This window comes from Chelmon rostratus, chromosome 6 (assembly GCF_017976325.1).
Source record: "Chelmon rostratus isolate fCheRos1 chromosome 6, fCheRos1.pri, whole genome shotgun sequence".
In the NCBI taxonomy this organism is placed as follows: Eukaryota; Metazoa; Chordata; class Actinopteri; order Chaetodontiformes; family Chaetodontidae; genus Chelmon; species Chelmon rostratus.
The window spans coordinates 14888212-14915753 of record NC_055663.1 but is presented as its reverse complement, the minus strand read 5'-3'; the positions used below and the strand labels follow the sequence as shown (position 1 = coordinate 14915753).

At 42.0% G+C, this 27542-nt stretch overlaps 2 protein-coding genes across 3 annotated transcripts; one reads left to right on the top strand and one right to left on the bottom strand.

Annotated features, from left to right (window-relative positions):
* The first annotated feature begins 564 nt into the window (after window positions 1–564).
* b4galnt3b (beta-1,4-N-acetyl-galactosaminyl transferase 3b) lies at window positions 565–21475 on the top strand. Its single transcript, XM_041939499.1, has 20 exons — window positions 565–1052; window positions 5792–5847; window positions 5975–6058; window positions 8479–8574; window positions 9103–9193; window positions 9318–9418; window positions 9529–9596; window positions 12294–12372; window positions 12534–12600; window positions 12817–12951; window positions 13091–13200; window positions 14759–14859; window positions 15116–15183; window positions 15266–16469; window positions 16624–16880; window positions 17485–17638; window positions 17731–17803; window positions 17912–18065; window positions 18474–18600; window positions 19675–21475. Exons 1-20 carry the CDS (start codon window positions 917–919, stop codon window positions 19784–19786), a joined length of 3273 nt encoding a protein of 1090 aa, XP_041795433.1. The 5' UTR covers window positions 565–916; the 3' UTR covers window positions 19787–21475.
* Window positions 21476–23263: 1788 nt separating this feature from the next.
* tnni1c (troponin I, skeletal, slow c) lies at window positions 23264–25463 on the bottom strand. 2 transcript variants are annotated; one of them, XM_041938569.1, is made up of 8 exons: window positions 25426–25463; window positions 25275–25278; window positions 25136–25174; window positions 24515–24556; window positions 24249–24380; window positions 24058–24147; window positions 23779–23961; window positions 23264–23696 (listed from the first exon to the last, which is right to left on the bottom strand). In XM_041938569.1, the coding sequence occupies exons 1-8, from the start codon at window positions 25431–25433 to the stop codon at window positions 23610–23612; spliced, it is 585 nt and encodes a 194-aa protein (XP_041794503.1). In that variant the 5' UTR covers window positions 25434–25463; the 3' UTR covers window positions 23264–23609. The 2 variants fall into 2 exon arrangements, with proteins under 2 accessions (XP_041794503.1, XP_041794502.1); XM_041938568.1 differs by having other exon boundaries at window positions 23620–23961.
* Window positions 25464–27542: the final 2079 nt, after the last annotated feature.

Below are 27542 nucleotides of genomic sequence, written 5' to 3'. Positions count from 1 at the left end.
GCCCGTTGGACACAGGTGCTAAATTAACCGTTATTAAAAGGAATTCGAATAAGGTAATGCTGCATATGTTTATAGTTATATAACACGTTTAAAGTGTGGCTGTTGGTAAAAATCCGCAAAGGAAAAAATGACTAAAGGACATATTATTAAATGTGGCGAGTATCTACAGGTTCATTAAGCGGTTACAGGTGTATCCAAAGGTAAAGGCTGATGGGTGCTGTCCGTGTTCACGCCTCCATCCAATCTCAGAGCGAGTGGTGTCAAGATAGCTATCCGAAAAGTATTTCCGGTAGAAGATTACAAAATAAACTACCCAAGGACAAACGTGTTGGCGTGTGTCCTGGAATGCCGATCTCTAAATACTATTTAACATTTTGTCGGTAATATGCAGTAAACTCAAAGAAATATAATCATGGCTCTGGCAGTTTTTTTTTCTCGTCACTGTGACTCACGTGTTTTATTTTGAAGGCACAGCTGGCTCTGTCCCGATCTTCTCGCTGGCATCCTCTGACCGTCCTCGTGAAGTTGTGTGGGGAGACGCTGGTGTGAGATTTCACCGTTCACTCCGTTGTTTGCGTCGCCTCGTGTGCGCTCGGTGCCGGACGAGCCAGGTCGGGACGGCAGCGCCCCGCATTAGGAGCAACGCGAAACCCTGTTGAAAGTTTTAGATGGTCACTAGTGGTCATCGTAGACTATTGGCTACACCAAGTCGTGGTGGGATTTTTCGCGGGATGAGAGCCATCACCGACGGCGCGCACTGGGCAGATCCAGGGCGCCGGTAACAGCGCGCACCCACTGGGAGCAGCGGCGGGGGGGCAGACGGACCAGCTGACGGCCGGGTCGGTCCCCTCCTGCGGACAAAGCGAGTGACCCGACCGATGATTAACTCGGCAGGACGTTTCCCCCGAGAGCCAAGATGATCGCGGAGTTTTTCCCCCTGAAGAAGCTGCGGCGCAACAGCAAATACCTCCTGTTCGGGGCGATCCTGCTGATCGGAGTCGTGGCCGTCTACCATGAGATGGTTGCAGCAAAAGCATGGAGCGTTGGTACCAGTAAGTTTATGGTTGCCAGTCCGGACACTGTTACAACAGGTCTTACACAACTGTAGTTCCTTTAAACCTTTGTCGAAGTCATGCATCATAAAGATCTGCGTGTAACTGATTAACAACTTGATAAAATAAAGGGAGAAATTAAGGAAGCAAGAAGCAAATTAGCAGAATGAGTCGGTTGGAACACGCAGCTGTAGGTCCGAAGTCTGCAGCATCACAAGAAGCCTCAGTGACCACAAAAGCAGATGTAACAACAGCATAACTTCATTGCTGAGATCTTCACTGTACGCGCAATTTACTGATGCTTTTTTTGTCCACTTTATTCCCAACTATGGGGAAGTGCAAACCTTGGAAACATCTGTCAATAAAATGCAGTTTATTACCACACAACAAAGTGCTGCTTCAGTTACCGTAATCACCATCAAGCCGAAGCGCCACCTCTCTGTAACCACTGTAACAGCAACAGGTTGAAGCGGTGGAGCCGTGTCTAACTTAACTATGAACTAACTGTTTAAAATGACCCAAAAGTAATGTTTATTGCAGGAGTGTTGTGTTAGATTACGAGGGTTTTCCATGTTTCCGGTCACTCATTGTATGTGAGATTCCATTAAGCAGAATATGTTATATGCAGATAACTGTCAATGCAATATGATGCACCACAGATATTTTCTACAAGTCTCTGTGTGAGCATTACGTTTATTTTACTTCTGCTTTTGCTTTTATGCTGAATGCAATGGTGATGCTGAATGCATTTGCACAGGAAACATGAGCCCACGGCAGGTGAAACAACAGGTCGACTTAAAGAGAAGGAGCAGTGTGTGTGTGTGTGTGTGTGTGTGTGTGTGTGTGTGTGAAAAAAAGAGTGAGAGGGGGGATGGGGAGGTCAGACTGCAGGTTTACACACTGAAGGAAGTCTTGTCTCACACTGGGAAACCAAACTTCCTGCCCTTCACCTTATTTACACCTCAGCTCTGCCATCTGTTGCATTGCGCTTGCACTCGAGTGCAATGTCGGAGTGTCACCACACTGGCACGGCTGGAGATGAAAACAGTGAAAATAGCCAGGTTGGTGAAAATAACAAAACGTGACACAGGCACTTTGAACAAAAGCCTGACGTGTAAACACATGCCTGAGACATACATTAAAGGGCTTGCCAGGCTACACATTCCTGGGCTGTAGCCCCCTCACACAGTGGGACTCCTCTCAAGGGAAGGAGTCACTGTAGCTTTCAAACAGACCTCAGAGAAGCAATGTGAAGATCTAAATGTGTCATGGCAGGTGGGTGCATTATTCCAGGTGTTTGTGGTGACAAAGTGCATTTAAAAGTGTACCAGAAGTGTCCTTGATCAGGTGCTAGTTTGGAGCCACAGTTTTGTTTGAATTACACTGAGTTTATGAGCACAAGTGATGATTTGCAAAACATCATAACGTGCTGTCTTATGAATAACTTGTTGCACCACTGTTAAGCTGCCTTGATTGGGATTCCAGTTTTATGGGAAACATGGGATAGATGTAAATGTCAGACACGCAAATGAAGTGATTCCAGCTAACCAGGCAATAATTTCTCTCATTAAATTATGAAGCAGTCGCTGGAGGACATGGAGAAAAGACTGCAGAGGATTGTAAAGCTTTGAGACTGAGCTGAAATGTACATTGTGATTGAAAGAGCAGGGCTACAGCTCATTACACTGAATTTGTGCATTGTATTCAGCTTCTATTCAGCTCCAGGGATCCAGAGATTTTTCGTGACTTCCGCAGGTCAACAACAGCTTAAATAACGTACACATTGCACAGAACTTCCTTCTAACGACATATAAGGTTTATATTAATGAGGACACATAAACATTACGTGGACCAGCGCCACATACCACAATCTTTATTGCCTAAACTTGTTTGTAACGCCCATCTGCAATAGTATTCTGTCAAAACCTTGAAGATGTTTATGAGCTTTATAAAACTGCGGGGTTGAACTGGAGTTTTATGTTCAGATGTAGGCCTCAAATTCATCCGGATTGTAATTTTTTGCTGCTGTTGCCGATATGGCTGAAATTGTAAACACTCTCACACTAAACCATCACATACAAACAAGAAACAGATGGCTGGGTGACAAACAGCAATTCAGCCTGCAAACATCACAAAGCATAATGATATATTTACATGCAGGCTTTGATCAAATATTGACTCTTTGTTAAGCTCCAGCTATTTACACCTGGTCAACAAATGCTTAAATCGTCAAGTCAAATATCTGAATCCTCTAAACCACCAGTCTGCATGGCCTTTAGCATGTCCTTTCATACATTCATCTTTTCTCCTTCAACACTGGCCCAACTGCTTACTGACTAAACACTGTCGCGCATTGTTCAACTGCACCTTGTGCACAAACACCAATATCCTGCAGCCAGTCTGCGTGAACCCTTCATATGAAAGTCACCGAGCTAAAAAGGAACATCAAAGAGAATGAAAGGAAACACATCAGTGCACGTCACCATAAAACGACAGTATCGACATAAGGACTTCTGGAAAAGAAAAAAGTTCTTTATTCTAAAAGGCTGAGTGTGCCCGGACTGAAAAACCGACAAGCATTCTCACTTCACATGGTTATTGTTGTGGTTTCCTCCTGTGCAGCAGAGCATCGACGTGCTCGTCACCTACAAACTGTAGAGAAGAAAGCGAACGACTAACGACTGTCGACAACGGTTACCACAGGAGCGCGCTTAGGCTCGGCCCTGCACGTACAGCGTGGGTCTTTAAGGGATGGCTTGTTTTTCACGAATGTAGGTCACATGGGCTCTTAAGAACACGGATAACATATGAAGTGCTGCAGTTAATAAATGTCCCATTGGACAAATGGCTGCCTGTGTGGGTGTTGTTAATGTGGCGATCTTCTCCGCCGAGCCCTCCTCACACATTGCATCATAAAATGTTAATGATGATCAAGGTTCGTACAAGGTCTTGAAAGTTTGTGAAATGCTTGATTTTAGCCGTTATGTTTTCAAGGTTAGGAATAGGCTAGAATTTGAATATGCTCCTTGAAAAATACTTGATTTTCAAAACACATGCACCAAAAATCTTTTGTTTCAAAAGTGAAACTAAGATACATTATTATATACATTGATTGCTGTGGGTATAAAGGAATTCTGTAAACCTAATTTTTCATAATTGCATTTATAGTAACATTTTAGATGTGATGATGAAGTCTGGATTCTAGAAATTTTTGGTTTCGCTACCTTGAAAGTGTTTAAAACTCTGTTAAACACTTTCAGGTAGCAAAACACATTCTGGCATTACACTCTCTGCAACATGCTCCCTACCCAAAACTGTCATAAATTATCTTTGACTACGTAAACTGCATATTTGACTGTATGTGCTGTATCTTACATCGCCTCTCCCCTGAAATCTACATACGAGTGCAACAGCATTTGTTTAAAATCCTTCTAACGGCAACAGTTTGTCCAGTAGAAACTTTTTTTTTCAGGAGAGTAGCTGGGCCAGACCTCGTATGAAGTGTTTAAAATAGACAGACCAGACCCAAATGTTGCATTAATACAGTAACCACAGGGAAAACCTCCAGTCTCTTTGTTGTTTCAGTTTCATTTTTTTGCCCTGCATGAAAGCTGAAAGCCCTGCAGCAATTTTCTTTTTTTTAATCAACCGAAACAACTTGTGAGCTGCTGAATTATCACAAAGCAAAGCACTGACAGTGATTTTGGAATGATCGGAAACAAACTCTAACTCTATCCGCTCCGTCAGTGCTGCTGAGGCAACAGACGAAGGGTAAGAAAGAAGACTGGATGAGTGCAGATGGAGATAAAAATATTCCCCTCCTTCTTTTCTTAACCGCCACTCTAGAATTACTTGTGTTGCCAAAATTGGCCCCCATGTCTCAAGGGTGTGTGTTTGGAGATCTCCACCCTGGTGATAATCACAGACTCCCAGTCAAGCGCTGTAACCCCAGTTCACTCACTGACACCACAAGCTCATAAAAACACAAACAAACAGTGAGGTCTCCATTTAACATACACTGTACCCTGTAATTTGGAAGATGATGGAAGCAGTGAGGAAGAATAATAATTCTGCTCTGCCAGAGATTTTTGCCAACTGCAAAAATACTGTGACCGAGATGAGTTACATTCAGTGGTCATCAGCATTGAATTGGAACAGGGAGTGGGTGGGACTCCACTGGGACACTGGCCTCCTTTGTTCATGCAACATAAGCCCACAAGAAATGGATGAAAAAGCATCATGCATATGGAGGACTAGAAATCTGGTATCACCTACACAGGATGATACACTGTCTCGCACCAAGCAGGTTAGATTTCTGACATTAGATGGGATTTTGTGCTTCATGGTTTGAGTAATTTGCAGGAGTGGTTGTTTTTCTATGGTTGCAGCAGAAACTGCACCACCTTTCAGCAGCACTGCTTGAGATTTGGTTTATCTATTACTGGAGTGCAGGCGTGAGTGTGTGCTTCCCCCACTGCACTCACCCTCGCAGCTCAATCTGTGAGTTCACTGATGTTCCTGTGCCGCCAATCAGAAGAGGCAGATCAAGCCACACGCTATTTGAGAATACACTTTTGTTTGAATGCAAAGCCAGGAAGCCAGTTCCACCTCCTGGGGGAAATCACAAACCTCTTTTAAATCAGTACCAGAGGGCGTGTGACAGTGTTGCCTGTCTGTTTGCAGTCGCATTTTGCCTGTCAGCCCTGCGCCGATCTGATTGTTTTCACCTGCTTCCTCAGGTATGAATCCCGATGCTGATGGCAGCAGCTGGAGGAGAGCCATGTTTAACGAAGGGGTAAGCACGGTGCATGGGAAAAGAAGCGGTAGGAAATATGGTGATGCAAGGAGTGTGTGTTTGCACAGGGAGGGGTGGAGTAAAATGAGCTGAAGTGTAGTGATTTTTGTGCGCGTGTCTTTTCCAGGTCAGAAGGGACCGTCGCCCAGACTCTGAGGAGGATTCAGCTGCTTGGAGATCCAGCCACACTCCACAAACCTGGAAACCAGAGGTGTGTGTGTGTGTCAGCTGTGCTCGTGTGCTTAAACACACTGTCTCTCCTCCCCTGAACTCTGAATAACCTGCCCAGGCCTGCCCGGTTCCCTCCCACTTCACTGTGTTTGCCTATTTGTACGATATATTTCCTGCAGCAGAGTCTGCTGCAGCAGCTTCTATTGCCCAGTATTAGGGTCGTCAAATTCCCACTATATTAAGCGCCGTGCTTTGACCAGCTGCTTGCACCTCATATTTCATGTTTGGGGGAAGCTGTGTCTGTCTCTCCAGGCCATAAGCGGCGTCAAAGTCCCTGTGATCACATTTGTGTGAATGCTTTCATAGAAATTGGCTGGATGTTTGCACTCTTTCTAACCTGTTGATTTACCAGGGCAGGTATACCCATAATCCGTACTGTATCTCCCCAGATTGTATGGCAGTATTAAATGTAGTTCATTTTTGCACCAGCGTGATAAATTACCTCAATTATTTATTTCATTCATTGAATTGGCCAAAACAAGTATTACCACCTGTCCTTTTTATCTATAAATGTTTTGTTTCTATTTAACGTCCAGGAAAGTTACTATCAGGTTTTTAGGGCTGCACTATTTACATTATTGATTGAATTGCCCTCCTACATTCTATATCAATGGAATGATCAATTGTGTGGTCCAAAAAATGTCAAAGTAGTGGAAAATACACTTCCTTTTCCTGAAGTCCAGGTCTTGAAATTTCTTGTTTTGTCCAGCCAACAATTCCAAAACCAAATTTTCAACCACATAAGACAAAGAAAAGCAGAAACTCCTCACAATTGTTTGGCGCTTGTGCTCAAAGTGAAAAACCGTTTATCGAGATCTAAAAAGTGGCTATTATTCATATTGCCTAACTCGCATAACTAAGCATGCGTGATGACAGTTAATGCTGCAGTCATGTAATGAGGTGCAGTAACTTCAGAATGTTCTGTTAAAAAGCAGAACATGTGAATTTGTACAGTGAAAGCTGAAGTCTCTGAACATGTGGAGGTTATGGAGGTCGAGTAAATGTCACAACTTTCACAGATTTAACACAGTATTGATTTGAAAGGAAAGAGTGCAACAGAGCCGTGGCTGGAATAAAATAAGATTAAGGTTGCCTCCCAGTCAGGTGGCCTTTGATCACAGACACGGAAAAACAGAAGGAAATAGGCTTGTTAAATGATTACAAGCAAATTGTCCCCATTAAGCGCTCATTATTTTATAACCTCCTGTCTGAAACTCAGAGACCAGGTCCTGCTGCTAGCATTTGCTGATAACATCTTAGTGTTTAGCCTGACCCCTAATGAAATGTGATGAACCAGTGGACTGGTTTCGACTCATACCTGCATTATTCTGTCTTTGTCCTGCAATCAGCACACACAGATCAGATAACATAGCCTGTTTGGCAGATGTCACACAGGTGTATGTTTACAGAACACCTGGGCCTCTGCTGAAACTGCTTCCTCATTTAGGTGTGTGTGTGTGTGTGTGTGTGTGTTTATGAGAGTCTTCCAGTGTTTCGTACACGTACAACATACGTGATTGAAGCGATTAGCGAGAAATTGACTGCAGTTTCTCACACAATTAATGTGATCCACCCCTCTACCTGTGTATAAAATAATCAAATTAGTTATATGCTTTGTGGTTAATTATCTAAATTAACTACTATATGTAATATTAATTACATATATGATCTGTCACAGGTGGACTTGCTCAGTCTGCGCCTGATAGCCTGTTCGAGTGTGGCTTGTTGAGACTGATTGTAGCATCAGGGGCTGTGCTAGGTCTGATTTCCAGGCTTTAGCGTGGAGGTGATGTTTCAGGATTTAAATGCCATTTAAGTGGCCTTTTTTTAATGTAAATCTTCAATTCACTGGGCCAAGCAACGTTTAATCATCTGCTCCCATCATCTTAACAAAGCTATGGTGGATGGTTGCATGATCTGTAACATTTGGGGTCGAGGGGCATCATAGAGTGTGATTAATCTGCCTTTTTTTTAAGTGTTATTTTTTTTAGATAACAACACATATTTAGTCACCTAATTAGTGATATACAGCCATCTAGATAGTTCGAATTTGCAGAGATTTTGACACATTTGACTTCTGCCTCCACCGTAATAACAATTTTTTTCAGAAAAAGTGCCCTGGTTACGTTTGATAATCCACAGAAAACACTGTCAAGTGTTTTTATAGGGACTATTTTCCTTGGGGTGGGTCGGGGGTGATAAAAAGAACCAGGTGACACTTGAAACCTGTGGGCCTGTCATTGTATTGTCAAGTGGTATTCAAGGAAGTAAGTCTGTATTTGTTGGTTTTAGTTTGCGAAGCACAGAGGCCAGATGGTTAATTGTCCCACTGCTAACAGACTGCAGCTCGTACGCCCAGTGTTCCCAGCGTCATCCTCCCTCTCTCTCTTCTTCCCGCAGTACAAGGGACAGGCCAATCTGCACGTCTTTGAGGACTGGTGTGGCAGTTCTGTAGCTGACCTCTACAAGAACATGCACTACCCGCTGTATCCTCATGTGAGTCAAACCTTCGTCTTCTGAGTCCACCCACTTTTCGATATGTCTAATGCGATCATGTCCATTTTCGGCCCTGCTGGAAACAAAGGACGGCCCACCACTTTGTTCCAGACTAAAACATCTCAGCAACGACACATTCAAGCTCCCTCAGCCTCAGCTATACTCTGTGATTAGTGCTAATAAGGGCTAATAAACACAATCAAGACATAGATAAGGATTTAGGTGATGTATGTTTTCTTATCTAGTTTTACACCAGAGGACATTATCAAGCTATGACATACAGTTACCATTTATCCCCTTCTCACACATGGTTTCGGTAAAGCATGATGCCGTAACTGTGCAGCTGACTGAACTGCGACTGTTTAACGTGGCAAACACATCCCAGCGCACTCTGACACAAGCATAGGCAAACACATTCAGAGGTGCATTCTACATCCATGTGCTAGATCCCTAGACTCAAGATGTAGTCTCACTTTGAGTAAACATCATGGCTGATCCTCTGTGTTTCCCCCTCCCTCGCTCTTCCAGTCCAGGACTACAGTGCAGAAGCTGGCCGTCTCTCCTCAGTGGACCAACTACGGGCTCAGGATATTTGGTTATCTGCATCCATACACTGATGGTACAATATATAGTCATCGCCTTCCTGTCTGCTGCCGCACTGAGTTCATGCGAGCAAGACACCTCCCTTTATCGCTCCCTCAATCTGTCTCTTTATCCCTTTGTCTCTTTTTTTCTCCCCTCAGGAGACTTTGTGTTTGCTTTGAGCTCTGACGACAACTCTGAACTTTGGCTCAGCGCAGATGACTCTCCCCTCAACGTGCACTTGTTGGCGTGGGTTGGAAAGGTACGCACGTGTGGCGCAGGCCCATTTCCGCATATTACTTGTAATATTCATCATCATGTAATCACATCATCTCTGTGGTGTTTGTTTGCGTGTGGGTTTTCATTTTATAGACTGGCTTGGAGTGGACAGCCCCCGGTGAGTTTGAGAAGTATGCCAGTCAGACCTCCAGACCGGTTTGGTGAGTTGACCGCGAATTACATTTTATTGTCAGAGAAGCAGCTAGCGTCAACAACGCTGCTAGATGTGTGCAGTAATTAACCCAGGTCAGAGACGGCCTCTTTGCCCGATTGGAAAACTCAGTTGTTGGAGCCCCTGAAAACTTTTCATTTGATGTGCTCGCCATCCTTTTACCGGTCAGGTTTCTGCAACCAACAAACCACCAGAGCAGACAAGACAGAATAGAAAAAACAGAACGACTGGCATTACGTTCAAAATAAAGAAAACAGTCCAGCATCCCCGGCTGAATGATGATCTAACTCACCAACTCGTGGTTCACAAGGTTTTGTTGATAGTAAAACATGTCATGAACCAAGATATTACTATCCTCTAATATTCTGATGAAATATATCTCTTTATCCCTATAAAAGTCTAATATTTAACTACAACTTTAAGACTGTGTATTACAAAGCTTAGACTGAATTAACATTACTGTTTATATAGTCATGAAATACCACTGTTTACCTTGACTAAATGATGGTAGAGTGCTGCAGGTAAGCATGTTTAACTTGAAATAATGAGTCCCTTTTAGACTACAGTCAACATAAAACAACAAAAATATTCAAAGAAAATCATACATAAAATGTGCCTTTAACCATTTAAGCATGCTTCGCCCAATACACTGTAGATGCTGCAATACACACTGGACATCATTTCTTCAGACTACATGTAACAAAGCCAAGGAATGCTAATTGCTTGTTAACATAACGGGAATAACGGCACATAGAGCCAACGCAGCATCCTTGCTTGCTCACACACACGCACACACTTGTCCTCCAGGTAAGCAAACTACAAGTGGACATTATATAGTCTTCCAATCTCATCAATCACAGCAATAAATGAAATATTGTCGAAATTCTGGCCCTTATCAGTCAGGTGCTAAGCAAACAGAAAGTATTCTGTTTGACACACCTGCGGTTTCACTGTGCGTTTTTCTCCTACTGGCATTGCTCTTTCAAAATAAAAGCATGAGCCTTTATATTATAACTACTGGGACAAAATTTACTCAGCCTTAAAAAAATGGCCCACCGATAAAACGAATAAACATGAAAAACAACACATTATTTTGGTCATTCACAAACAGTGTTTATTCATATTAGAACTATATTAATAATGAAAATCAACCTATTGTTATTATGATTCCTGTCCCGCCCAGCTCCCTTTGACTTTTTTCCTGTCATGTGATGAATAGTGAAATTCCTCCCATCCCGCTGGAATCCCACGGGAATCCCGTGACCCGCTGGATTCCCATAAAAATGTCAGCCTCTGTTGGTTGTGGATCGCTACGATTTAATTTACAATGCAGTCTCCCTCTTTCAGCATAAACGAACAACCCAGCAACTGTCATTTCTCAATGAAGGGTTGCTTAAATTCTGGTTGGTGCACAGATTTATGGGATATGGTGGTTTTCCAGTTCAGTGACCTCCACTTCAACCCTACAAGAGGAGTGCATATAAAACAACACAGACAGCAAATAGGCCTTCATGACCTGTCGCAGGGAATACTACTCCTGTTTGTATACATACAAAGAAGCTCTATAAAGAAGCTGTGGAGTTGCATTGTGGGAATTGTAGGATCTAGCATTTTTAAGAGATTGATCCATACTAAGGACTAAAAGTCGTGATATTGCAGCCTCTGCTGCACCAATAGTGACTCTTCTTTTTTAAAATCTGTCTTGTGGAAGATCCGTACCTTTTGTAGAAGAGCAAAACCAAAGCGATGCCTAAACCTACACGCCTCTAATCTAGTAACCCAAGCAGAAACTTTTTTTTTAAATGTACATGTCCTTCTGGGAATCCAGACTAGAATTGTTGATGCGGAAAAAGCTCAACATCACTGTCACAACATAGAAAATTAGACTGCCGACTATTTCATAGCATTGTTGCTAACATGCTGGAAAGCTTTCTTGCACTGTGTGGGGGTGGTTTACCGTAACTGGGAAGGAAATGCACACCACACAAAGTGAACCAGTTTGGTGAGTTACCACCAACAATGGGACATGTAAATATCAGCAGATTTACACTGAGGTTTTGTACATGCCCAGTGACCTGATGATGCACTTATGATTTGGATTTTAATAAGTGTGTCTGAATAGCAAGACGCATTAGATGAAATTCACAAGAGGGTAAATGTTTAGGAAAAAGTGTCTGTTGTAAGATTCAGAGGACAAACCTGTAAGAGGGAGAACATTATATCTAGAACTTATAATTAGTTTAATTTTCTCTCTGTGATGCTGTTATTCACTGAAACTAGTAAGAGGACACACACACACACACACAAATGCATCAGCAAAAAGGAGCCATAACATATGTATGTCATCAGCAGTTTCAGTTTCAACACTTAGATGAACCAAAACAAGCAGGAATATATTTAGAGAAAACAAAGAGTGGGGTGGATTGTTTTTAAAATTGTGCAGTACCCAAAATTAACCTGATTAATAGAGATAAGAATGTGTGATATCAGCTTGATTAGCCTCAAGAGAACCCAGAGCACAGAGACTGGCACACAGATCCGTATCTGACAGCAAAGCAGCTGCAGCCTTTATGTTTAGTAGAGCAGCGACGTCAACCAAGAGCTACACAGCTGCATTTCTTTGGAGCTTAGTTTAGTGGTTGTGTCTGATATGAGTATAACGGAGAACTGGTTTACTGTCTGACAGGCTGTCTGCTCAGAGGAGGTACTTTTTTGAAGTTATCCACAAGCAAAACGACAGAGGGACCGATCATGTGGAGGTGGCAGTAAGTAGTTGGACTCAGCAGTCACAGAAAATGTCCTCTTCTTGTGTCTCTGTCTCATTCATTGGTTCCAGCTCTCACTGTCAGGCCTGAGCTCATTTTCAGTGCAATGAGAGTAATAAAGAGGAAGAGACATGCAGTTCTTTGTGTTTGTTTGCACACAGTGGCAGCTCCTGGACCAAGGCTTTAGGTTCATGGTTATTGAATCCAAGCACATCTCCCTCTATGTTAGTAAGTACACAATAACCCACATATCATTCCTGCTGCCTCAGTGAATCTTTATTAGTCTAGAGCTCGGGGTAAATTTCCATCACACGGTGCCATAATCCTGTTTGCCTTTATTATTCTGCAAGGATGCTCATTCTTGCAAATCAAGTCAGTGGTTTTGTTGCGCAATAAATGCAGAGCGCTTGTCTTATTCTTGTGCCCTATGGCTTCATCCCACAGATGAGTCTGCCTTGCTACTGAGTGATGTTGCCCACATACCACAGACGGCTGCAAGCCACCAACGCACCCCCACAAAACAGCATGGTGCCACAGCAGACATGCTGAGGGAAGATCCGCGAGATGCTCTCTACCAAGGTGAGAGACGTCTCTCTGTTGCACTATCTCTTTGCCACACAGCAGATAAGTCACTCATATGCCAGATGCAACTATTGGGAAACTTATTTTCTCATAATGCACAAAGTAATCTCATCTCAAATCTCTATTTGTTTTGCAGTGCCTTTGATAAACAGCAGGTTCCTGCAAGGTGTTCTGCCTGATTGCTCATACAAGCCCAGCTACTTAATCAAAGACTTTCCTCTGCTCCGCTACCAAGGACTGCAGTTTGTATGTATTTCTATTTTTAAGGCCTGTGTATTTCACTTAGATTTCTACTGGTCGAGCCCCAGATCACATTATCCTTCAGTGCTCATCTTTCACACAAAAAAGCTCCTGAATTGGAATTAATGAACCATGTCAAAGATATGTGGGTAGTACTGAGGAAGCTTTTTTGTTTTTTGTTCATGTTGCCCCAGAGTAGTACAGGAGCCTTTTTCAATCTTTCACGGCCCTCTTTTATTTTGTTTTTAAATGTGTTCATGTTGTGCCAAGCAGTGTTATCTATTTGAGGAATCTAAATTACGCCAGCATACACAATGCCTTCTGGGGACCAATTTTAAAGGAAATGGTCATGCTGCACCCATTAGAAAAAACATTTAGCCGCAGTGCTTCTGACGTCTCTCGGTTGATTTGACAGTAAATTGCTAAAGTCTCATTATTAGTCACTTTATGGTGACTTCCTGGAGGCCCCGCTGGTTGCCTGGCAACCCCATAGTGACGGCGAGACCTCAGGATGACACTGCTCGGTCAAGAAATAGTCCTGCACATAACCCCCGTAAAACCACAACATGTCGATTTTATGCTTCGTTTTACGCACATCTTAAACAAGACAGATAAATCGTCTTAGTGAGCTTTAGAGGTGCTGCTGGTGATTTTTGCACCTATGGACAGAGGCAGGCTAGCTTCACTCCAATTATTTGACAGCTTGAGTTACTTGTTACTTCCCAAATTATGATTTTTGCACACAAAACAGACAAAGGGCTTATAAAATATGACGTTTTGTTATTAATTAAACATGAACCTACATAACAGCATGTACAGCCGAAATGATGACTTTGATTGACAGAATATTAACTGGCAGCTATTTTGATAATCGTTCAAGTCATTTTACAAGCAAGAAATCTTTGATTTATTTTTTAACAATTCTGAGGTTGGGACTGTTAGTTGGACAACACAGGCACTGTGCAGGTGTCGCTTTCGGCTCTATTTTCAGTTTTTTCAGAGTATTTACAAGCCAAACCATCAGTCGATTAATGGAGAAAATAACCAGCTGATTAATCCAGAATGAAAATCATCATGAGTTTCAGTTTTATACAAAATAGTTCAAAATGAGCTTCACCTCAAGCAGCTGCAACAATAAGATCCTCAATCTGCATTGAGTGCTTTTACTGTAAATATTTGAAGTACATTTTGCTTATTGTACTTTAGTAAGTAACATGTTTAATGCAGGACTTTAACAGTGCGGTATCAGTAATTTTGCTTACGTAAAGGATCTGAATACTAATTCCTCCAGCTAGCACTCGCCAGTCACTGGCTGTAGCATCATATATAGCAGATTTGAGAGTGGTGTTGGTCTTCTCATCTAACCCATGGCAAGAAAGTCGAAAATATGAACCTCACTTCACATCAATTCGGAAATCTGCTATACTTGAGGAAAAAAACCCCACATCCAGTGTGTTCTGTTCTTATCTCACCTCTGCACTCACACACCTTTATTATACAAGGCTGCATGATTCATCAGGAAGCCCTCATAGCTTTAACAGGTCATTTCATCTCCTCTCCCCAGGTTCACATGTCCTACATCTACCCCAATGACTACACCCGACTCACACACATGGAGACCGAGAGCAGCTGCTTCTACCACGAGAGCCCCTACTACATGAAGATGTGAGACCTCACACTCTATACTAAGTGAAAACACATCCGGTAGGACGTAGCAGCTAGAAGTAGGTTTACAGTATCGCCAACAGAGGGTGCTGTAACCTTCAACCTAGTGACAATCTTTTACACAGTAGAAGAAGAAAGTGTTCTGTTTTTTGAGAGAGAGAGAGTCACATCTGTTTTGTGATCGTGAAGTAACATCAAGCAAATAAACTTCTTCTAAACCTTGGCATATATTTGCGTTTTGTCCTCTGGTCTTCAGGTTTGGGTTCTCTAGATACATGAGGCTGGACCGTCCTGATGTGCAGGGAAAAGCTAAAGCAGGCAGAGGTATTTTGTACTTTTCTTCTTCTTTAAGTAGCTTCTATTGTCAGTCCGTTACACTCTCCTTTTCTGTCCCTGCTTCTGTTAGATTCTGGCTTCCAGAGGAGGAACCCAGTGGTCGGTGAGGAGGACGAGTTTGACAATGAAGCCTATCAAAGAGAAAGGGGAGCCAGGCTGGACCAGAAAAATAATGCAATTTTTCCAGACTATGGTGATGATTTTGATGATTACACTCAGAAACGCAAGCGCAAACTCTTCTCCTTAGTCACGCAAGAAGCTAACAACATGCTGAAGAACACCTCTGACACGGGACTGCACATAGATGAGTTGGAGAAAAAGCAAGGGAAAGACGGTGTCCCGCAGCCTCAGCCGGAGTCAAAGAGACCAGTTGAGTCTCTGCCGTCAGTTCCAACGCAAGCTTCAAAACATCACCTGCGCCTGAAACAGAACCGGACAGTGTCCAGCCTCGATGGCCGGGTTAAAAGTGTAGAGCAGATAAAACCAAAAGGAAAATTAAAACAAGCAAAGAGACAAAAGCTCAGGCCAGTAGAGACAGCTGTGAGACCAGGACAGAGAAATCCAGCAATGCCAGTGGACAGAGAGCAGCTTAAAGCAAAGGAACGACCAGAGCAGCTCAGGTCCAAACAGCATCAGATCCAGAGGTCTCGGAAAATAAACCAAACCCAAATCCAGACACTCAAAGACTCAAAGCTTCAACCCTTAGAGAGAGTTCCTCTGCACGAAAAACCTACAGTGGCCAAGCAGTGGAGGGTTGAAACCAAAAACAAGCGTCTGACCACTCCCAGGAGAGACCGCCCTTTTTTAAGGCTAAATCCGAGGGACACAGATACCAGAAAACACCTCAGGGATAAGGAGATAGAGATGAATATGCCTCTACAGCTGGATCTAGAAAATAAAATCCAAAAAGCGAAGATGATCGCCAGAGGTAAAATGGACAAAAAGCAGTCAGATACAGCCAGAGAGGAGCACCAAGCAGGGGAGGAAGACATGCTGAACAGGAGAAAAACGAGGGCGGGGGAGAGAGACTCTCTTTGGGGACCAGGAGAAGACTTGGAAGGTATGGATGACGAAGACCTTACCCCTGCGCCGGTGTTTGACCCTGAGGTCAACTGGAGCCAGACCTTCCAGGTCAGCCACCTGGACATCCAGGCACAGCGACTAGATTGGATCGACCTGCACTGCAACATCTCAGGCAACCTGCTGCTCCACTCCAGTGACACTGTGCCCGTGGTCAAGGCTTTCATGGACCAACTCAACGAAAAGCACCACGGGTAAGTGCTGTATTTGTATATACACCCGTGCCTGAGTCACTCATTTCAATTAGAGTTTTTTTTTCATGAAAAGAGATCTTAAATAAAAAGCAGAACCTGGTTCTCCTAGCACATTTCAACCATTTAAAAAAAAAAAATCTCTCTATTCTTGCAGGCGGTTCACGTTGGTGCGTGTGGTTAATGTGGTGAAGCGCGTGGACGGCATCCAGGGCAGCCGCTACCTCCTGGAGCTGGAGCTGAAAGATGTGAATGGCCAGCTGCTGCGCCTTTCGCACTACATCTACACTCTGATTCGCCAGAGTAGGCAACGCCGCAAGGACTTAGGACAACGGCAGAAACCTCAGCTGGTGCTGTGTAATCCGGTGGGCTTCCGCTGGAATCCGGTCGCCACCGTCCACTTCATAGTACCGGGTACGCCCACCTTTGACAGTGCTTATTACAGCCATTACATTCACCAACTTTTTCCTGTACTTCTTCCACTTTTGCTGTTCACAAAAACATTTGTCTTCAATTTACACAAGTTGTTAAAGTTCAGTCACATGACATTTCACATGACGTGAGAGAACAACCATGTGGAAAAATGATGTAAAATTAACCTCAATATGTCAGCATTTACTTCTGTGGAGAATACAATATTGACATTAAAAGGCATGTCCTAACCACAGAATCCATGTCAATATTCACTTACAGAGAGAAAGAAAGGCCTCTATTGTGTGCTTTTGTCCTTTTATTTAGCCATCAACGTCAGATTCCAAGCTGTATAAAGACTCAGATCTTTTGAAAAACTCTTCTTGGGAGTGACCCGTAGCAGCTCGTCTCTGAAGTGCACACGAAGAAGGACAGCCTCCCTGGAACGAGATCTTAAAAGTAGAACGTTAAAGACATGCTCGCTGACAAACACTGAAGTGAACTGATTGTGGCTACAGTTATTTTAAGTGCACGGGCCTCATAATACCTGTTTGTCTATTTATGCATGACCCAAACAGCTGATCTTTTGTGTGTGGGTCTCTCTCAGTGAAGAACCAGGCTCGGTGGGTGCTGCAGCTGATCGCTGACATGGAGCAACTGTTCAGAGACACTCGAGACACCAACTTCAACCTCATCATCACTGACTACAACAGCACCGACATGGACGTGAGGAAGGCCCTACAGAAATCCTCGCTCCCCAGGTACGTGTTGCACTTTCACACCGAATCCGAACTTGTGGAGCACGTGATGCAGGATTTGCATGTGCTACAACTGTGCCTCTGGGTTTGATCAGGTACGAGTACATAAAGCTGAGCGGGAACTTTGAGCGCTCTGCTGGTCTGCAAGCTGGTGTCGACCTCATAAATGTGAGTATCGCAACATCAGCAATAAGGCTTTAAGATGAAGTGATGAATGTATGATTAGACCGTAATATTAAACCTCTTTTACGCCTTTTCCTTTTAATCCTCCCTCAGGATGACCACAGCATCGTGTTTCTTTGTGACCTCCACATCCACTTCCCTCCCTCCATCATCGACACCATCAGGAAGCACTGTGTGGAGGGATACATGGCCTTCGCTCCGATAGTGCTGAGACTGGACTGCGGGGCCACGCCAATAGAGGCCAGAGGTAGACGCAAATACACCATCTTTAGCTCATGTCTTCATCTGTTAATCTTGCACTGACATGTTGGATTAATACCTTAATGCCTACAGACACACACACTCCAACAAACAAGCCCCATTGGCTACACCTGTTTAAGTGAGTCGTGGCATCCAGCCGTGCCATGTTGCAACACGTGGCAGGTATAGGTTAGTATGTGAGATATGAGATCTTAAAATCAAGGCGGCGCCTGTGGTGAGACGTCTTGTGTCTGTGAGGCACGAACAAGCAACATAAAGAGATGTAGAAGGAAACTATTCAAAACAAACAGCTCTGAATGAACACAGCCACTAAAAAGTTTTTTTCATTCGCGAAGAGAAGCTTACATATGAACGGCATTAAATTTGAATGAAAGTGTGATCGTGTGTGTTGCAGGTTACTGGGAGGTCAATGGCTTCGGCCTGCTGGGAATCTATAAGTCAGACCTGGACGCAGTGGGAGGAATGAACACCAGGGAATTCACGGATCGCTGGGGAGGAGAAGACTGGGAGCTCCTCGACAGGTGTGGTCACGTCACAGATAGACGTTTTTGTTAATCACTGTTTCCTCAGTGTCCTTTTTTTTGTTTTCATTTAAATTCACAAGTTTCTTCCGTAGAAGAGGGTGATGAGCAGATACATTCTGAATGAGAGGCTTGACTGACTTGCCTCTGATGGAAGGAATGATACTATATATGGGGAAAAACTCACTATGTTGCTGTTGCTGACAGCGATAATAGTCTTTCAACTTGCATGCACTTAGTGTAACAAGTTCATGCATGTTTCTTTATGGAGTTGTTTAAAAAAGGTTCTGGGGAGAGTGGGTGAACACTGGCTGCAGCAGATGGAAATGAAGGAGGAGAGACATTACAGAATAACTGCTGGAAGGCATTGAACGTGGCAGACTGACAGTATACTTCTTTTTTATTTCCCACCATTAATTTTACAGCAGTCAACATGTCATCACAGGGAAAAACAAGGCGTTGCTGACTTCACCTGCATTTTTGTGTTGCACTTTAACACATATCAAAAGTGAAAAATTATATAAAATAAAATAAATAAATGATATAAAATAAAGATGCTGTTACTGTGTGCCGCAGTTTAAACTACTGCAGGCTGGCATAGCATCACAGCACGCTTTGCGGCAGAATAGTTTTCCAATCTACCAGGAATAACAGAGAATGGATTTTACTTCAAGCCACTAAGAGATTGAAATGAAACCTTAAACCCTTGAAAAGCCAAAATTTAAAACGCCTATAATCTATACTGTTATTAGAAAATAACAGTGTGACCTTATGTAAGGGGCCGTCCGTTGTGACAAGCCTAGGGAGAATTATTTCCCAAATCTGCCGCTCTCCTCGGCCTTATGGAGCTTCACAGTGACTTTAAGCTCAACATTTAGCAGTCTGGCATGGCATTCTTATTTTTTGTTAACTGATTAGTTCACATTCAACAACATAAAGCCTCTAACATCTGAGAGAAGCATTAAATATTTCACATGATATTGATGAAGTTTGGGAAGTGTTGCCTTCGAGGCTGACAACATGACATGTAAATAAACATCTGTCCAACAAACTGTCCTCTGTTCTCGGCTCCAGGATCCTCCAGGCGGGACTGGAGGTGGAGAGGATCTTCTTAAGGAACTTCTTCCACCACTATCACTCCAAACGTGGCATGTGGAACCGTCGGAAGTCGCCCAGCCACAGGTGACCTTGCTTCCTGCCGCTGTGCCGTGACCACGGTCGCCACGGTTACAACCACGGCAACCAGAGCACTTTAAGGCCGGAGTGTGACTCCTGCCGCATATCGGTAACACCTGCTGACCGACAGGGAGGGTGACATAGGATGCTGACGTAGGATCGGATACTGTCCTCTGTGGAACGGCAACTCACGAGTGGCAGCAGCGACGGTCGTTGCTAAGGAGATACTACTGATAAGCTCAGAGTTTTATTTCACTGGATGTACGCTTGACTACTAAAAGGGTACTGGCCAATGGGTGCCACTGATATTACATATGAAGATACTGATGTGCATCGTGATAAGCTGGCTGGCTGCACAAAACCAACTTGATTTAAATGACAGCTCACACTCCAAGGATGTATACTGCACACACAAATGTCCTGTACATCATAAAGACCACAAGCCTTGCACATGAGTCTTAACTGAAGAAAAAAAACTGTTTTGATTGTTTGTGACAAAATGAAATATATATATTTGACTGTAGACTGTGCATATGGTCAGCACAGCCTTACTTGTCCTGTTGTAAGTTATGGAAAACTTTATATTTATTATATGAGTGTTTGTAGGATTTATTTTTACTTTTTTTGATTCGAGTTTAATGTTATGTCCAGAAACAGTCGACAACATTTCCGTGTACCTCAGTTTAGCGCCCTTCCCTGTGTGTTCTCATTCATATTAATTGTGCCTTCCGTTGTGACTGTTATTCAGGTACTGGGTCCACAGGGGGCTGTTTTGACAGACAGGTCAGGAAAGGCCTTAAACTGGAAGATGTCCTTTAAGAGATTTTCATCGTTGTGGCATTTAGTTCTATCAGAGATTGAAAAACTGCATTGCTCAGTGCATCATAGACAAACAGTAATCAAATATCAGCAGACTGAAACAATGCATTATTGTGACAGTTTTGAATATGTGCACTGCCACTTACCAAAGATAAAAAATTGAAAGCTGAGTAGCTGTTTTCCAAACAGCAGGCTTTTGAAAATGTCTGTGTAAATATAGCATTAAGGGCAGTTTTAGTCAATAACTACTTTTAAAATATAATTTATGTCCATGCTGCCATCTCATGAGATTTTTACTGATCTACCTGCTGAAATTGATGAGAGGAATAATTGTTTTGATGATTCTTCTGATTATGAATTGTTCTTTATTTGTTGCCTCAGTCTATAAAGCTTCCTATTTTGGGAAATATTGTTTTCTTTGTCAGCACAGTAAATAGAGACAGGAAATGTAGTGGTTGAAAACTGATCTTGTGTATTTATCATAGTGTTTTCTTGTTATTTAAGATGAGACTAATGGCAGCATTTTCTGATTGCTCACATTCCGGTTTAACAAACTCGTCGTGCCTTTCTTAGTCTTTTGAGTTTGTTACACGTTGAACCATTACACTCGTCACATAAAAACACAACACACTCAGGCTTGGTTGGTGGTTTTGGTTTCTAATGCTGCCAAGTACTGTGTGGTATCTGTTTTCCCTTGTCATCCTTTACTTCTACTCATCTCTCACTTTGTTGTTTTTAGATATACCTCATCCCTCTCTTTGTGCCGAGAGTTAACCTCTGCCTTATTTGTATGGTTCTGGAGTCTTTTCTCTCAGGGACAGGTTTTTTTTCACTTTACACTGCCTTGACAAATCTGAGGAATAAATTTCTTTTGTCTTGATTTTCAATGAATCATGTGTACTTTTTAATTGTTTTCATTTGCTATTCAAATGGCTGTCTGAGGCAAACTTCAAACTTCCAACGGATATTACAAAACTGAAGTATTCTGGCTATTAATTGTATGTCTATAAGTCTTTCAATGACTTTATTAATGAGAAGAAGATACCACAATTTGAGAAACAAGCTTTTCAGATACATCATGCTGCTGAATTGCATCCATGACCTCTTCTACGCAGTAAACCCTGATTCTAAAAAAGTTTGGACACTGTGTAAAATGTAAATAAAAACATATGTGATCATTTGCAAATTAACTGTGTTTACCAACAATGGCTTAAGATGTTCACAAAGTGGTGAACCTCACTCCATGTCAAAAACAATTAGCAAGCTATCATATTCTTTTTTATTTGTTTTACACAACGTCCCAACTTTTGGAATCAGGGTCGTATTTTTGAATATCACCATTCACGAGTTTAAACTGTACCTTTTGGTGATTGGCGTGGTCTGACTTTAATTGATGGGTCACTTTGGTGTCTGTGTCCGGACAGACTCACAAACTTGTTGCGTAGTTGCTGAAAGTGACATTTATGACCAGACAGCAGTGTCAACCTAGAACATAATGCAAAAAACAGAGCACAGTCCTGCAGCTGCTTTGTAGTGTTTAATTCATGTTTTTCAGCTATTGTATTCACATAGTATTCACAGTACATGGTGCAGTCACCAGGCCAGAAGGACTCTAAACAAAGTCAGACTTGTGGTGTGTTTTCTCAAGAGGTATTGGCTGAAGGTCTGCGCAGATGCTGTCTTTTTAGCAATGTTAAAGAAAGGTGTACATATACTGACATGTGCGCACTCTGCTTCCCACATTATTGGTGCACAGGAGAGCTAGTCACCATGGGTGTGGGTCCTCGGCAAGTGGGTTTAATTTTGATTAAATATGTGAAAGTAATGTGTGACTAAATGTTTCCAAAAATATGGTCAAAGTGCAGTCAGAGGTAACTTGTGCAGATTGTGTTCTGTCATGTGTTCCTGCACTTTGGGTATTCCTGCAACTAGATGATGCATAGCTGAAAAGTTTGTAAATCCAGACTGCTGATGATTTCAGAGGCTTTTTAGCCAATAATCTATCTCAATAAGATGATTTAAAAGAAAGACTGTACAACTGTGGTGCAGGAGGACCATTTTAAGCTTTTACGACGGTGATGAAAGTCCTCTACACACTAAGAATAACAGTCATTGACTGTACACTGGCATTCACACGGGCACATACTGTATTTGCACAGATGCTCATGAGCACACATGAATTTCTCGGGGGCTGCAGACTCCTTCCCATCACCCCCCATCATTTACCTTCCTCTTAATGACACTCTCTGATGTCAGTCCAAGGACAGCTATGTGACAGTGTTTACTGTTTATTTTTGGAGAGGAATTCATTCCAGTCAAGAGGAAAGGCTAAGTATATCCTGGCTTTGACAGAGAGTATCTCTGGTGCTTTGTCATTGTAAGTCAATAGCATAGCTTAGCGGAGAGACTGTGGAAAAGGACACTGTCAAGTCCATTGCGATTACAAATAAAACTCAATATTGTACCTGAAGGTGTCTTTCCAAATTCTAGTCCACTTAGATCCCACTAACAGTAGAATGTTCCGTGCTGCAGTACTAGGCTGCCTTTAGTTACTGTATTTTACATATAAATTACTTATAAATCAGTGTGAATATGTAAAAGTAATACAGGAGAGGCAGTTTGTACAAATGTATTGTATTCTTTTACACTACAGCATTATCAGGCAGTAATATACTGTGTATTCATAATGCTAGTTTACAAATGGTCTATTTGAGAACAGAATAAAAACTACAGTGACTTAAAAGCTGTGTGTATTATTACACTTCTACCAAAACAGAGGCAGCTTTTAAACACAGAAACAACTCACTGGCAAAGACGTCCAGTGCATTAAGTGAGGCAAGTGTACAGCACGTCACTGCACTCTTTATATTTCACTGCTGAGCCTCATCAAGAATGACTCTTCCAGGCATGCTTTCATTTTCTTCTTTTTTTCATTTTTCACTTTTTTAAAATCATGCATTTTTGTGATATTATATTGATTATTCCAATTTTAATTCAGTTCTTACTCCCTAACATCATGCATCAAACATCTTCTTCCTGCCCTCCATACCAGACATGGCCTCCACGTTCTTGCGCCAGTCACCCACCTCCATGTTCAGCTCCTAATGTATCAGAACACATGTACACACCATTAGGTTTTTCCAGAGATAGTGGATACCTGTATATCCGCTCGAGGGGCTGTACCTTCTCTTGTTTGATGTCCTCTTTCTTTACAGACTTGAGGTTTGCCCTCAGGTCCATGGATTCCTTGGTTCTGGATCCAAAGAGTGCTCTCATCATCTCATCTGCTGACACTCTCACCTTCCTCAGAGCCGGCTTCTTGAACTTGCCTCCGAGGTCCTGCACCTTTAGATTCAATTCATTGATCTAGAGATGGTGGAAAGCTTAGCTGGTGACTTTTTGTCATAAAGAACTCTTTTTCTTGACATACAAATTTTTCTGGTGTGTCGGTGCATGACATACATCTCTGTTGTTCTTGAAGACTTTGGCCTCACAGTCGTACCGTTCCTCATCCACCGTATCAATCTTTGTGTGAATTTGCTGACAGAGCTTCTAGAGCACAGAACAGCAAACTCAATTATCCGCAGTTCGTTTAAGTACAATAAGAAGACACTCTTGCAGTCTGACAGCTCACAGTTCATTGTTAGTCTTACGTGAAGTTCCTCCATGTTTAAACCAGTGAGCTGCAGCGGTGGAAGCTTCTCTCCCAGGTAGCGAACCTTCTCTTCTTCTCTTGCTGCCTTCTCGGCCTCCAGCTCTTCCGATGCACGGGCCAGCAAGAGGATCTGGATGAGTCAAAGTTCACGTGGAGAAAAGTATGTGAAATTTTGGTGCATAATCAGTGCTTAGAATTTAACTATAACTCAGGCAATAAGTTAACACATGTTTATTTTTACATTACATTATATGAAGTGTTTACCTTCAATGAGAGCTTGCGGGAGGCTGAAATCTTGCATTTGGGCTGAAAAAATACAAAATATGACATATTACACCTTTTAGCTATAATGATGCAAAGTAAATATAACCTTTGACAGATAAATTGCATGTTTTAGCTGCAGTAGCTAAAATAGGATTACTGCTACTTCTTCGTCTTAACGCATTTTACATCTATGTCACATCATCAAAAAATGTCTCCTTACCCGGCGAATGCATAAACACATTTGCTCGTATGAAATTGATTAAAACAGCACCACAAACTTTAAGTTTCCTTAAAATTCAGTGAACAGGAGAGTTTCTCAGTCCATCCTCCATACTCCATTAAAGGATGAAATCATTGATGAGAAAGTCAAAGCTTGATGTTTCGTTACAATCTTTGTAAAGAAGAAAGCTGTAATTTATGAGTCAGTGTCAAAAAGATATGGTACAGTATATAGTTACCATACAATCATTCTACCTTAGGACCCATTTGCTTTGTAACATTGTTCTTCCAGGGTAACTGCGTGAAAATCATTCAGACATGCAAGCACACAACTACTTGACAGCTAAGCACAACTGTACGACTATTCATAAACACATTGTCAGTTCAAACAAGTATTACTACCTTTGCCTCTGCCGAGGGAGGCATGACAGCTGGCTTGTACTGAGGAGAAAGGAAATAGAGACAAGGAATTTAAGCTCAGTCAAGCATCACAATTGCTGTTGGTTAAATAGCATGGTAAGACATACAAGCTGTAACTTACATCACTGTGACAGCCATGTGGAATTTGGTGGACCAGAGAAATCAGAGGTACAAGCAAACAAGAGACAAATTTTATTTATAATCTGAGACAAAAACACTTCATAGGCCAACAAACAACATGAGCTTTTAGACTGTGTGACAACAAAACTTACTCAGACATTGTTGAACCCTTGAGTTGACAGTTAGGATGCTGTTAGATGTGAAAAAGAAAAAAAAGTCCAGTGATGAACAGAAAATGACACCTACAGTATCAGAACGTACATCGATGTAGAATAGTAAGAAATCAGAATGGTATTTAACAGCAGTTTGCTTTTATATGTAAGACATGTGCACCAAAGATCCTCTGTTGAGAAGATGAAACACTCGACTCCTCTGTTTAAAAAAAGGGGAAAAAAAGTTTCTTCTGAAAGTGTTTGGCATCCAACTGCTTCCTCATAATAAAAAGTGTTTGTCCTCCCGGATTTCTTCTTGAGATATGTGTAATCTTTAATGTTGTCCTTAGAGTCGATAATGTAATTTTACTATGTTGGTCTATTCTGTACACACAACATCTATTACATGTCTGTCCATTCTGGGAGACTGATCCCTCCTCTCTTGCTCCTCTTGAGGCTTCCTCCTGATAATATGATCATCAATTTCATCACAAAAATGCAACATGGAGCTCTGAATGTTAATATTCATTACAGGCAATTTGATTGACAAATCTTAAATGTTTCAGCAAGTCCTACATGTCAAGATCAGACTCTGGTCAGCTGTGGTTATCCTGCCAGGATAACAATCTGTGGTTTCCTGAAATAAGGACGTAGTGAGCTGTCTTCTCTTTCTCCAGCTCCTCTAATAGCTGGCCTTGTGACGCCTCCCACCTCTCAGTCAGACATTATTGGTGGGTCACCAGGATTAACAGGAAAGCTCCTCTTGTTAATTCAAAAAACCCTCACTGACTGGTAAAATTAACACCTCTGTTGGAAAGGATGGTGTCTTGTTAACAATCACAATGGGTCCCTGTCTGAAACTAAAATAAAGCATTTGCCTAGTGGTCATTCATATCCTTCAATGTGTCACCTGAAAGGAATAACAGAAAACAAAAAATTATACCACATTCCTCACTGTGTAACTGTGAATGCAACACAAATAGAAACTTGTAGTCATGTTTGTATGCTTCGGGGTAGACAAACACGAGTCCCTATAGACCTTCATTTTAATATATAGACACATTTGTGCATACTTTATGTCTGCAATTTACGACAAATACAGCAGACATGATTGCTCTTTCTTTTATTGCTGTTCCTCGGCAGTTGTCATGTTGCTATATTTAATAACCTTTCTTGTGCTATGTTTGTCATCCACACAATGTCGTGCACCCACTCAGACACTACTGAACACGGTTCGGGTTAGGTCGGGTCTGGTTATCTTCACTTGTTAGGGGCTCAGGAAAAACTAAAGACCGCTGTCATTAGGTATAGCCCATGCACCATATGAGCACAATATACAGTTAAAATACAGTAATTAAGATACAAATATTATTACTATTGCTATTATTTTATAGCAGCTTTCATACAAGAAATGCAGCTCAAAGTGCTTTAAAAAGATATCACATGCACCAAGTGCTTCACATAATGACACAGAAAGAACCGAAAAACAGGAATAGACAACTAGAGAGTTGATGATAACAGAAGCCTCAAAAAAAGAAGAAAATAAGGATGAAAATAAAATAAACAGAATGTGAGATAGAAATTAAAACCCACTGAATAGAAGTAATAAAATAAAGTTAAGTAGGATAAGTGAAAAATGTATCCTGCTGGTGTCCCATCTGCTAAGTGCATTGAATATGTTAAATGATGACAAAATAAAACACAGGTGCTGACCTTCCAAAGTGTCAAAATCTATATCATCCATGATTAAAACATGAACATAAATAAAAGTATTAAATTATGTGTGTATCTGACATGAGATGACGACAAAAACTGTATGTAGTGAAGAGCACTGCTTCAGTTTATCTAAATGCATTACACTGGGACACGTGCTCTGTGTAATATGACCACTGCACACACTTCAAAGGTTCAACCTGCAACATTTACCCATTCGTCATACCTCTACATTGTTTTTCAGGGTCACATGCAGGCCAGAGTCCCAGCAGAGGTGACAATGCTGACCACAAAACTAATATTTCTCTCATTTCTGACAGGACGATTACAGGTTTATGTGGGATTACCAGGAAAGCAGGAAAGTTATGACTGTCTGCTCTGTCATCACTTTCAAGATGAGCAAG